Source organism: Salmo salar, chromosome 19 (genome assembly GCF_965601325.2).
Source record: "Salmo salar chromosome 19, fSalSal1, whole genome shotgun sequence".
NCBI classification, from domain to species: Eukaryota; Metazoa; Chordata; class Actinopteri; order Salmoniformes; family Salmonidae; genus Salmo; species Salmo salar.
In genome coordinates, this window is record NC_138309.1 from 74,682,501 (window position 1) to 74,695,740 (window position 13,240).

General features: G+C 41.8%; 1 protein-coding gene across 1 annotated transcript in view; it reads right to left on the reverse strand.

Annotated features, from left to right (window-relative positions):
* Positions 1–6,079, reverse strand: part of LOC106579543 (suppressor of tumorigenicity 14 protein) — a 44,748-nt gene extending 38,669 nt beyond the window's left edge. The window contains exons 1-3 of the mRNA XM_082965964.1: positions 5,862–6,079; positions 3,664–3,862; positions 2,831–2,955 (exon numbers count right to left, since the gene is read on the reverse strand). Coding sequence (XP_082822090.1) covers positions 2,831–2,955; positions 3,664–3,862; positions 5,862–5,948 — 411 coding nt within the window. The 5' untranslated portion in view covers positions 5,949–6,079. The remainder of the gene's footprint in view (positions 1–2,830; positions 2,956–3,663; positions 3,863–5,861) is intronic.
* Between the last annotated feature and the right edge of the window lie 7,161 nt (positions 6,080–13,240).

Below are 13,240 nucleotides of genomic sequence, written 5' to 3' on the forward strand. Positions count from 1 at the left end.
GGTCTAATTGTGTTTTTGTCCTGAGGCTCTGTGGGGTCTGTTTGTGTTTGTGAACAGAGCCCCAGGACCAGCTTGCTTAGGGGACTCTTCTCCAGGTTAATCTCTCTGTAGGTGACGGCTTTCTTATGGAAGGTTTGGGAATCGCTTCCTTTTAGGTGGTTGTAGAATTTAATGTCTCTTTTCTGGAGTTTGATAATTAGCGGGTTTTAGCCTAATTCTGCTCTGCGTCCATTATTTGGAGGATGTTTTTGCAGAATTCTGCATGCAGTCTCAATTTGGTGTTTGTCACATTTTGTGAATTCTTGGTTGGTGAGCGGACCTCAGACCTCACAACCGTAAATCTATAACTGATCCTAAATTGGTATGTTGAATTTTATGTTCCTTTCGATGGGATAGAAGGCCCTTCTTGCCTTGTCTCTCAGATCGTTCATAGCTTTGTGGAAGTAACCTGTCGTTTTTTGTGTGCTCTAGGGCAACAGTGTCTAGATGGAATTTGTATTTGTGCTCTTGGCAGCTGAACCTTTTTTGGAACACCATTATTTTTGTCTTACTGAGATGTACAGTCAGGGCCAGGGTCTGACAGAATCTGTGCAGAAGATCTAGGTGCTGCTGTAGGCCCTACTTGGTTGGGGACAGAAGCACCAGATCATGAGCAAACAGTAGACATTTGACTTCAGATTGTAGTAGGGTGAGGCCAGGTGCTGCAGACTGTTCTAGCGCCCTCGCAAATTTGTTGATATATATGTTGAAGAGGGTGGGGCTTAAGCTGTATCCCGGTCTCACCCCACGGCCCTGTGGAATGAAATGTGTGTGTTTTTTGTCCATTTTAACTGCACAATTTTTGTTTGTCTTTGTTTTGGTCTCTCTCTCTCTCTCTCTCTCTCTCTCTCTCTCTCTCTCTCTCTCTCTCTCTCTCTCTCTCTTACTCTCTCTCTCTCTCTTTCTGCCAAAGCAAATGGAATAGACAATAAACAAGGGAAACATAAGTAAACATGAAAAGAGTATAGACATTTCAAATGTTATATAATTGGCTATGTACAGTGTTGTAACAATGTGCAAGTAGTTGCAGTAAGAAAGGGAAAATAAAGGAACAGATAACGGCCACAAATCTTGGTATTTCGCCTAACAGATATGGGAATTTATCAATGTTCGATTTTTTTCAAATTCTTTGTGGGTCTGTGTGATCTGTGGGAAATATGTATCTCTAATGTGGTCATACATTTGACAGGAGGTTAGGAAGTGCAGCTCAGTTCTCTCTCTCTCTCTTTATGTGTGGTGTGGCGGTAGTGAGACACAGAGTAGCTGATTGTGTGAAAGCCAGATAGACAATGTTTTTATTGAGGGCCTGCTCTTCCTCTCACTCCAGCTACTTGGGCCCTGCTGTTCTCACAAACACTGGGCTTGTCCTCGCTGCTGAAAAGGGCCTGGTCCCTAGGGGCCTCAGACCTCAGTGCCCCAGGACTCACACACACACACACAGACCTGGGCTCCTGTTACACACCCGCTTTACATTTAACACTGAGACACAGAGAAGGAAGGGGAGAAAGGGAGAAAGGGAGGAAGGGATTTGCGGGAGAGAAGCTGGGTGCTTATATTTGCCCTATTTCACACATGTACAAGGGGAGAGAGATGGGAGAGAAGGGAAGAAGGTAGAGGGGAGAGAGAGACCAGCAGCCTTCAGGAGTAGAATTAGTACCACTGCATTCTTTAAAGTGCCAAATAAATGCATATTATTCAGGAGTATGCTCTAAAATGACACAGGGAGGGAGGTTCTAGAAACACTAGGGTTCTAGACTTGATATGTTCTAATGTAGAGTGACATTCTGACGTTAGACAGGAGATTATAAACACTGAGTGTACAAAACATTAGGAACACCTACACTTTCCAGGTGAACACTATGATCCCTTATTGATGTCACTTGTTAAATCCACTTCAATCAGTGTAGATGAAGGGGAGGAGACAGGTTAAATAAGGATTTTTAAGCCTTGAGACAATTGAGACCTGGATTGTGCATGTGTACCATTCAGAGGGTGAATGGACAAAACAAAAGATTTAAGTACCTTTGAACAGGGTATGATAGTAGGTGCCTGGCACACCGGTTTGAGTGTGTCAAGAACTGCAACGCTCAACAGTTTCCTGTGTGTATCAAGAATGGTCCACCACCCAAAGGACATCCGGCCAACTTGACACAACTGTGGGAAGCATTCGAGTCAACATGGGCTAGCAGCACTGTGGAACGCTTTCGATACCTTGTAGTCCATGCCCCAATGAATTGAAGCTGTTCTGAGGGCAAAGCGGTGTGCAACTCAATATTAGAAAGGTGTTCCTAATGTTTTGTACCATCAGTGTATTTATGAGAGAGAGGAGAAAAAGAGAGAAGCATCATCTCAGAGCATCACAGGACAGGACAGGAAAAGACAGGACAGGACAGGGCAGGAAAAGACAGGACAGGGCAGGACAGGGCAGGAAAAGACAGGACAGGGCAGGAAAAGACAGGACAGGGCAGGACAGGAAAAGACAGGACAGGGCAGGGCAGGAAAAGACAGGACAGGGCAGGAAAAGACAGGACAGGACAGGACAGGAAAAGACAGGACAGGGCAGGAAAAGACAGGACAGGGCAGGACAGGAAAAGACAGGACAGGGCAGGACAGGAAAAGACAGGACAGGGCAGGACAGGAAAAGACAGGACAGGGCAGGACAGGAAAAGACAGGACAGGGCAGGACAGGAAAAGACAGGACAGGGCAGGAGAGGAAAAGACAAGACAGGGCAGGAAAAGACAGGATAGGGCAGGACAGGAAAAGACAGGACAGATAGACCATAACACTTACATAACGGCTTAGAGCCTGAGCCTGAAGGCGGAACTGCGGAGAGGCGGGGTCAGTCAGGTCCAATGAGAAGCTAATGTTGGGAAACTCCACGCTGCCACCAAGGTAGAACACTGAAGGGGGTGGAGCTTGAAGGCAAACACATTATTGTTATGCTTTTTAGCCAGTAGTTCTGAAAGTAGAGCTCACGAGCCAAAAATGGTCCCCTGAAAATTGCATACTGCGTCACATATGTGCAGATGTAGGCACCACATCACTGCTCTCACTCTCGCTCTGCTGTGGGTGCATCATGTGCCTCTTGCTAGCTGTCACTTATATGGCGAGGGGTTCGAAGCTCGCTGGTTGAACTCGAATTGCTAGGTGGCTGGCCCACCTGGGGGAAAATTTGGGGAAAATGGCGCAGCACAGCTTCCAGATAAACAGTTGCTTTCAAACTAAGGATTTCACGGCTAATTGAGGTAAGACAGTAATTCTGCTCACAGATTATGCACATTTGAACTACAGATTATGCACATATGAACAACAGATTATGCACATTTGAACTACAAATTATGCACATATGAACTACAGATTATGCACATATGAACTACAGATTATGCACATATGAACTACAGATTATGCACATCCAGCCCAAAGCGGGAGGTTTAAAAAATACTTAGTAGTCACCAAAGTTCCAGAGCAGGTTTTTAATTAATTGAAGCATAATTTCTAAGACAATATATAAAAAAGGGAGGATTTGTGTCAAAACCCAGAGTCCGCACACACACACACACACACACACACACACACACACACACACAACACACACACACACACACACAATACTGCTTACTCACATGTAAAGAAATGGAGACTCAGTGCAATGGCGGCAGTGAAGGGCAGGAGGGGTAGGACCCCCAGAGCCCACCTCCTCCATCCCACACAGACAGGTCCTCTGCCTCCCTTGTCCCCCTGGCCTCCCTGGTCCTTCCAGTCGCTCTGAGCCTTGGACTCCGTGGGGGAGCTAAGTGACTGGGTGGGCTCTGTAATGACCCCCTATATCAGATACAAACCTGCTTCACTTATTCACATCACAACACCCCCCGTCTTTCTTTGTGTGCGAGTAGGCCTCTCTCTTTGTGTGTGAGTAGGCTATGTCAGGTAGCAGGTAGCCTAGTGGTTAGAGCGTTGGGCCAGTAAGCGAAAGGTTGCTAGATTGAATCCCCGAGCTGACAAGGTAAAAATCTGTCGTTCTGCTCCTGAACAAGGCAGTTACCCCACTGTTCCTAGGCCGTCATTATAAATAAGAATTTGTTCTTAACTGACTTACCTAGAAAAAAAAACTGTCTTTAAGGATCTCTCTTGCACTCCCTCTCTGTCTCAGCATATTTAGTTTCTGCCAGTCCCCACCCACCGGATGTGCCGGTTTTCAGGGGAAATGGAAAGAGAGCCCATAACACGACTTCCTCTTTTGGACATTTATAACAAGGTGATACCAAAGATCATGGATATACTGACAAGATACCTTTCTATCCGCTCTAACAATCGTTGTCTTTGTCCACAAAGCGGCACGGCGGGCTGTCTAAATCCCGCCTATCTTTTCTTTGGATTGGCGAAAACATCTCCTTACTTTTTGCAATATTCGATGAGGGTTGTTGACTGCCTGTATTCATTGGAGAGAGATGCTATGCTACTAGCCTCACGCCATGAACATGCATAGCCATCTGGAGACAACTTCGATATGAAGTATTTTTACTCAAAGTTGTTGGGATGTCATATCAGTACACTCGTAACAACCTAAGCATTACGAAACTTATATTAAATCAAATAAACCTCTGTAGCATAAAAGCCATAAATGTTTTTGTAGACCAAATTACTACACTCTCTCATAGAGCCCCACAGTCGATGTGTCGGTAAAACAGGGAAAGGGTGCTAATCGTTTATCCACCATACATTTGTTTAGAGAGATTTACACAGTTATCAAAACGTCACGCCAGAGTAAGCCTACACGAAACACAGCCATTATTTGAAGTGTTTATTAAATCCCCAATGGGAAAAATGAATGGTGGAAAAATTATTGGAACCATTTCCTTGTTTGACCATTAGTTTTTATGGGTATTATAAGTCATACTGTGGTACCCTATAGACCTCCATAGAAAAACTCCTTTCTTGGTTGGTGGGAGACAGTTGGGCCTCTCTCTTTACCTCTTCCTCTCTGGCCACACTCCATCTTAACTCCTCAACATTTACAGGATTGGTTGAACAGTGCAGAAGCGAACCTCCCCCGCCGGTTTTTTATTTATTCTCATCAAGATCAGTATGTAGGGGGATCTAGTTTCAGCCATTTATTTTATGCCTGCTACATTAGGTTACAGCATATTCAAGTGAGGGGTCAGCATTACAAAGGTTTAACAGGTCACATAGTCAATAAAAATAATAATTAAAAACGTAATTTATCTTACATGTAGGCCTACCCAGTACCCACCTTTCCATTCCACCATGTAGCCTACTGTTTACTTAGTGCAGTAGGGTAAACACTAAACATACAAGTAAATCAAGTTACCGAGAGCGACAACAGCAGCGAACCGTCCTTTGTTTCTGAAGGAATTGAAGTAAAACATTTGGCGTCTTGGCAGGATTCCCCAAGGGAGCACACAAAGCGTGGCTCCAGGGGTCTGCTTTCCCACGACCTTGCGCAGCAGTGTCAGCACTGAATCAAGCGGCGTCCTCTGACGGACATTCATGGGAGTGAGAACCAGATATCCCCAGAGACTGATTTTACAATTAAGATGAACCAGAACTAAGTGGGGAAAGTTGGCGACTGACTCAAATCCATTACCGGTGAGCCAGCACATCCAATTATAACAGCACATCCAATTGAAACAATTTATAACAGCTAAAAGTAGGCCTAATATGATGAAAAGTAAATTGATAAAAACCTATACCTGAAAAGACTGTTGCTTTGATTGTGCAGCCTGAACAGCATCCCTTTGTCTCCCCCTGTCTTTGCGGACAGGGTGAAAAGTGCGGTGAGTGCTGAAGCCATCTCTCTTACCTGTGCAGGTGAACCAACAGCAGAACAATGTCCATATCCCGAGACACTGTAAACCTCACAAGCTCTGCTTTTAGGGAAAGTCCTCATGGCACTGTCCCGTTTGGCTCCGTGGCGGCGATATGCAATGATACCCCAGGCATAGAAATTACGGAGGGAGGAGATCCTTTTTGCGACCCTAAAGTTCCTTTGAAAAAGCGCAGAAACCGGACCTGAGCGGGTCGGATGCGGCGGGAGCATTCACTCACTCACTCCCCCATATACCTGTGCGAGCAGGTGTCACACGGAGCCCCAGCATGCAGTGCGGCACAATGGGACCACTATGAAAGAGTACAATCCACACAACCATCCGTGCGACAGAAATTGGGGGCAAACTTGCTCCCCCGCGTGCCTGGCCGGACAAAAGAATGTTTGATGCCACTGAGTGTAAGGTATTACAAAAATTGAAAATTGGCTGCCATGTCCGCGGGTGTTACATAGGGCACTGTGGAACCACAATAACCTGTAATTATTGTCCAGACAGTGTAACAAGACAGATCGAAATTTACTGGGGGGGGATTAGGGGCCAGGTCCAACTCGCGGTGTCATAAAAAAATCACCCTCCCCCCAACGTTACAAATGTTATCACATGACCCTCCCCTTGTACTGTAAATAAAAATGTGCACATCCTCCCCAGTCATACAATTTACAACAAAAGTGATTCCCACCACAAGTAATGACTGTTGCAACTCTGTGTTTATGTGGATGTCGCTCGACCACTTCAGCATGGTTTTGTGGGACAGCCCAGAATGTTGAGGAGCTCTCTTCTCCCTGTCTGTTTCATTACTTCACAATCAGAGCGGGTTGCAGACAATAATCAGCTAGGGGGAAATCAGATTAACATTCTGATGCCATATTTGTAATTATATAAAATACATGCAATGAATTTTCCACAAACAGGTTTCTGTGTCAATGCACCACACAACCAATAAGCAACGCTGCATACATATTATCGACTTTGAGCATTAAATCATGGCTTGCATTTTACACACCAAAATCAAATAGAGCATGTCGATCTTGACAAACAGAAAATACATCCCTCCCTACTCATATACGAAGGCTTGGCTTGACAAGCTCCAAATGTCATTCAACTTTTTAGTGTTTTGTAATAGATGTCTCTTTCCATTCATCGCATGGCCGGTCGGCAGTTTGGACCCTGGAAAATATATAAGAGTGTAGTGGATGAACATGTGCAGGTAGCCTACAGGAGACTTTTGAAGTAGCCAAATCACAGTATAACATTGTGACTGGTTGTGTTTATGCCACACATAAAAGGTCATACATTTTAAAAGTTAAATTACAAATATTTAGGATATATTGAAGCGTTAGGTTCGAGAGGTCGAGGAACAGCCGCTGGGATAGGAAAGGTGGCAGAATGCGCGTTATGCTTAGCTGGACCTGCTGGGAGCATAGGACTGTAGCCACACTATGTAGGACAATTTGGGAGAATGATGATCGGCATCAGAAGTAAAAATACAGCCAGACTGTCCTGTACTGTGAGTGAGAGAGGAGCCTTGACGTAGGCTACTGTTGATTGCAAAGATGGAGGCCTTTTTCGTTGAAGTAAAAATGAAAGTTAGAGAGTATATATAGTGAAAAGCCTGTAACCATTTAGTCGCACTTTGCGACCCGTTGACTAGGCTGTGCTAGTTAAAAAATGTAAGCCTATTGGTCGCATCTGGGCGGGCTGCACATTCATTCACCTCACACAAAACTTGTTTTGGGAGGCTCAAATCATGATTCGGTCAAACATTAAAGTACATTACTGTAATGAAAATGTCTGCCTCCCTGCCCCCTGTACCTGTTTCGCTCTGACCTGCTGCTGTGTAGAGCAGAACATTCTCTCTCTCTCCTTTCACGGGGGAAAAATGCTCCGGGAGAAAGAAATGTGTTCTGATTGTATAACATTTTAAAATTAAATTGCTCTGAAAATACAGCTATCCTGTTGTCACAGATGGAGAGGGGATGTTCTCAGCTTTCTGTAGGTACCCTTTTTATTGTTCAACCCTCATTTTGAGCTCAATAGCAACTATTTTACAAACAAGACATTGGATATGGCTTTGAGATATAGAGCGAGCGAAAAGCCTCATTGGGTGGTAATCTTCAATTGCAACATTTATTTGGGGACATTAAATGTACTGTTAGATTAATACATGGCTACTATGAGTGGGTATTATCTTCAGAGTTAGTGATGTTTTTGAGTTTCCACTTACTCAGGTGGTGAATTAGCCCCAAATAAATTAGCCTATGATATTAGAGCACATAAAGAGACAGGAAAATTCATTTTATTGAACAAAAAAAACCAAGAAGAAAATTCAGGAGACATCTTTTAACAGTAAAATATAACAACAATAGCATAATTGTCTACCCACAATGCATGAAAATCACTGGATTAGATTGCACATTTTGCACATTAAGATACTTTAAATCACAACATGAAAAAATGAAACAACTTGTTTTTTCAATAGCATCTATTACACTTTTTTAATAAAGCACCATAAGATGATAGGCCTACTCGTTTTATCTACTGCATGATGCTAAAAAATTGGTGCGACCAAATCATGGGCTGGTGCCACCAACTGAAAAACTGTAGCAGCAGTGCCACCATGGGAAAATGTTAGTCTGGAGCCCTGCTACAAGGGGAATTTCATCCATATGGACAAGTTTTAATATTGTAGTGGACAAAGATGAGAAGAATGTTGGTGTGGCCAAATGCAGGCTACTGTGCAACTCACTATTAAGGAAAGATTACATTTTTGAACTTATATTTATTTATTTTGTCATATTTATAATTATTTGTTTTATCATTATTATTATTGTATATCATTGTTGTTATTGCAGGCCTATGTATTAATCTAAACTAGTTCTTTAAATATTCAAAATGTGTTTCCTTCTGTTGAGACATTTTCATTTTCATTTGTTAAGTTAAGTTTGATTAGTTTTAAAAATGTTGTGCTCCATATTTAGTTTAAGATAGGCTATAAGCATGGTTGGGGAGTAACAGATTACATGTAATCTGTTACATGTAAGGGATTACAAAAAATCTGTAATCTGTTACGTTACCAGCAAAAATATTGTAATCAGATTACAGATACTTTTGAAAAACTAGATGAATACTTCAAGGATTGCTTTTAAATTCAAAAAGGATATTTGCGAGAAAAAAAACTTGGACACTTCTCTGTTTTCTCAATGACATTCAAATCAGCATTGAAAAAAGGCGCAAGTTTAATTTTTTTCCACCTGAGTGAGTCTGACCACAAGTCAGAGACCACTATGATGACACAACACGTGTTTGATCGATCGCGGGAAAAGAGCAGTAATAGGCTTTTGTAGGCTACAGTCCAAGGTATGTCTTCCAATGGTGCGACTGCTGTCAGCATCCAAAGATTATCCAACTTGAATAAATGCTTGGAGGTAAGGATGACAGCAGTGTAGTCTATGGCGATACGGATATCACTTATTGCAAACAATTACAAACTACAAAGGGAAGCACAGCCACGGGCTGCCCAGTGACATGAGCCTACCAGACGAGCAAAATTACTTCTATGCTCGCTTTGAGGCAAGTAACACTGAAGCATGCATGAGAGCATCAGCTGTTCTGGACAACTGTGTGATCACGCTCTCCGTAGCCAATGTGAGTAAGACCTTTAAACAGTTCAACATTCACAAGGCCGCAGGGCCAGACGAATTACCAGGACGTGTACTCCAAGCATGCGCTAACCAACTGGCAACTGTCTTCACTGACATTTTCAACCTCTCCCTGTCTGAGTCTGTAATACCAACATGTTTTAAACAGACCACCATAGTCACTGTGCCCAAGAACACTAAGGTAACCTGCCTAAATGACAAAAGACACTGCCCTTTCCCACCTGGACAAAAGGAACACCTACACAGCTGTTCAAAAGATTGGGGTCACTTAGAAACGTCAATGTTTTTGAAAGAAAAGCACATTTTTTGTCCATTAAAATAACATCAAATTGATCTGAAATACAGTGCAGACATTGTTAATGTTGTAAATGACTATTGTAGCTGGAAACGGCAGATTTTTAATGGTGTCACATGTGCTCCCTCTCCGGCCTCTAGGTCACCAGGCTGCTCGTTATGGTGCACACCTGTCACCATCGTTATGCATGTCAGCGCATTATGACACTCACCTGGACTCCATCACCTCCCTGACTACCTGCCCTAGCTACAGTAGAAGTCGGAAGTTTACATACACCTCAGCCAAATACATTTAAACTCAGTTTTTCACAATTCCTGACATTAAATCCTAGTAACAATTCCCTGTCTTAGGTCAGTTAGGATCAACACTTTATTTTAAGAATGTGAAATGTCAGAATAATAGTAGAGAGAATGATTTATTTCAGCTTTTATTTCTTTCATCACATTCCCAGTGGGTCAGAAGTTTACATACACTCAATTAGTATTTGGTAGCATTGCCTTTAAATTGTTTAACTTGGGTCAAACGTTTCAGGTAGCCTTCTACAAGCTTCCCACAATAAGTTGGGTGAATTTTGGCCCATTCCTCCTGACAGAGCTGGTGTAACTGAATCAGGTTTATAGGCCTCCTTGCTCGCACACGCTTTTTCAGTTCTGCCCACCAATTTTCTATAGGATTGAGGTCAGGGCTTTGTGATGGCCACTCCAATACCTTGACTTTGTTGTCCTTAAACCATTTTGCCACAACTTTGGAATTATGCTTGGGGTCATTGTCCATTTGGAAAACCCATTTGCAACTAAGCTTTAACTTCCTGACTGATGTCTTGAGATGTTGCTTCAATATATCCACATCATTTTCCTCCCTCATGAGGCCATCTATTTGTGAAGTGCACCAGTCCCTCCTGCAGCCAAGCCCACAACATGATGCATGATTCTTCACGGTTGGGATGGTGTTCTTCGTGTTTGCAAGCCTCCACCTTTTTCCTCCAAACATAACGATGGTCATTATGGCCAAACAGTTTTGTTTTTTTGTTTCATTAGACCAGAGGATATTTCTCCAAAAAGTACGATTTTTGTCCCCATGTGCAGTTGCAAACCATAGTCTGGCTTTTTTATGGTGGTTTTGGAGTAGTGGCTTCTTCCTTGCTGAGTGGCCTTTCAGCTTATGTCGATATAGGACTTGTTTTACTGTGGATATAGGTACTTTTGTACCTGTTTCCTCCAGCATCTTCACAAGGTCCTTTGCTGTTGCTCTGGGATTGATTTGCACTTTTCTCACCAAAGTACGTTCATCTCTAGGAGACAGAACGCGTCTCCTTCCTGATTGTTTTTAGATTTTCCCATGATGTCAAGCAAAGAGGCACTGAGTTTGAAGGTAGGCCTTGAACAGGACAACAAAGGAGATGATTATGTGTTGTTACCTACCTTTACCACCTGCTGATGAAAAAAATCGGTAGGCCTAATAGACACATGCTCAAACTCACACACTTTTACTTATATATATGTGTGTATATCCCCATTGATTCTTGAAGAATATTATTTATAAATGCCTCATGAGCTCAGTTCAACTGCCAGACTCCATGAGAACCAAGAATATAAACTTGTTAATATATTAAACATTGTAAATGTAAACAAACACTGTATAGCCTCATAACATGGTTCAAACAATCATTTTGATGCCATGGATAGTCAGTCCTTGCATCTATTCATCTTAGAGTTGTTACATTTCTCCAGGCCAACCCCTCAGCTTTTTACCAAAACACTGTCGGGGAGGCAATTTCGATATTGTTTCATCTGTGGATTTGCCCTTTAAACAGCTGCATATTATCAAGATATCAATGTGTCACCAACCAAAAGGTAAACAATAGGCCTATAGCAAATGCAGCATTGGCATTCATTTTTCACATGTAAATAGCACTTTCAGTAGTGTTCAAAGCATGCCATTCCATGAGCGCTGCATTTATTTTTCAACTCGAATCAAAGAGCCCAATCGGTCCTCCATGACAACCAAATCATAAACAACAGAGTAGGGCTGGCTAATAAATCCTTTGTTTTGGGGTTATGCTCAGGTAAAACAATTTGTCTTATCTATACTTCCATATTTCCAAGTCCTATTCTTGAAGATCAAGGGGTATAACATTTATTGGAATGACTGGAATTCTGATAGACTTTGGTTTTTAATGTAAAGTTATAATTTAATCATATTATTATCTGTAGTAGAAAGTGATGGGTTAGAAGAAGCCTACATAACCAACCCAAAAATTTAAATGTAACATTTATATATGGCCAGCTATGTAAACTTTAACATTGATTTATCCTGCAATAGATGTCGTTCAATTGGTAACATACATTTTTATGTTCTTCTAATGCCTCTTAAGGGGAAAGTAATCTAAAAGTATCTGAATGTAATCAGATTACGTTACTGAGTTTGGGTAATCCAAAAGTTAAATTACTGATTATAATTTTTGGACAGGTAACTAGTAAAGGTAACAGATTACATTTAGAAAGTAACCTACCCAACCCTGGATTTAAGTAGGCCAGTTGTAAAATTAAAAGCGTATTGCTGTCATTTGTTGGGTGAGGTAGCACTAGCCTTTCTTGGTAATTGCTGCCATATAGCCTGTTCAAAACTTTTGTTGTGTTTTGTTTCAATCTGTTGAGCCATTTTCTTTGGCCAAATTAACTTCCAACAGTAATTTTGTGTTTGCCGCAATATAATATGTGATTGTATTTTCCCTATAAAGAATGGATTGACTTACTTTTATTACCCTAATAAAGTTTAGAAACTTTTGTTAAGGATTTGGTGTGGGGTGGTTATTAATCTATTATACTGCAGGCCTATGATATGAAGGCAGTGCACACCGACGCCCCAACTGTTTCCGACAGTTGAACTTGAGGTGAGGAAGAATGTTTCAGGCCTACCAGAGTTACTCCTATAATCTAACAATATAGTCCTTATCTTTATAAAAAATATATATAAAATAAAATTAACAAATTAGCCTTCTGTAGGCCTATGGTCTATGTGTATAGCAGACGCAGTAGCCTCGCCTACACTCTTAGAAAAAAACCTTATGATTAAAGAACCCTTTACTAAAAAAGGTTCAATATGTACATTGCCAGCCAAAAGCTTGGACACACCTACTCATTCAAGGGTTTTTCTTTATTTGTACTATTTTCTACATTGTAGAATAATAGTGAAGACATCAAAACAATGAAATAACACATATGGAATCATGTAGTAACCAAAAAAAGTTTTAAACAAATCAAAATATATTTTATATTTGAGAATCTTCAAAGTAGCCACCATTTGCCTTGATGACAGCTTTGCACACTCTTGGAATTCTCTCAACCAGCTTCACCTGGAATTTCCATTTTGACATTAGGGGGTAGGGTACTACGGGGTA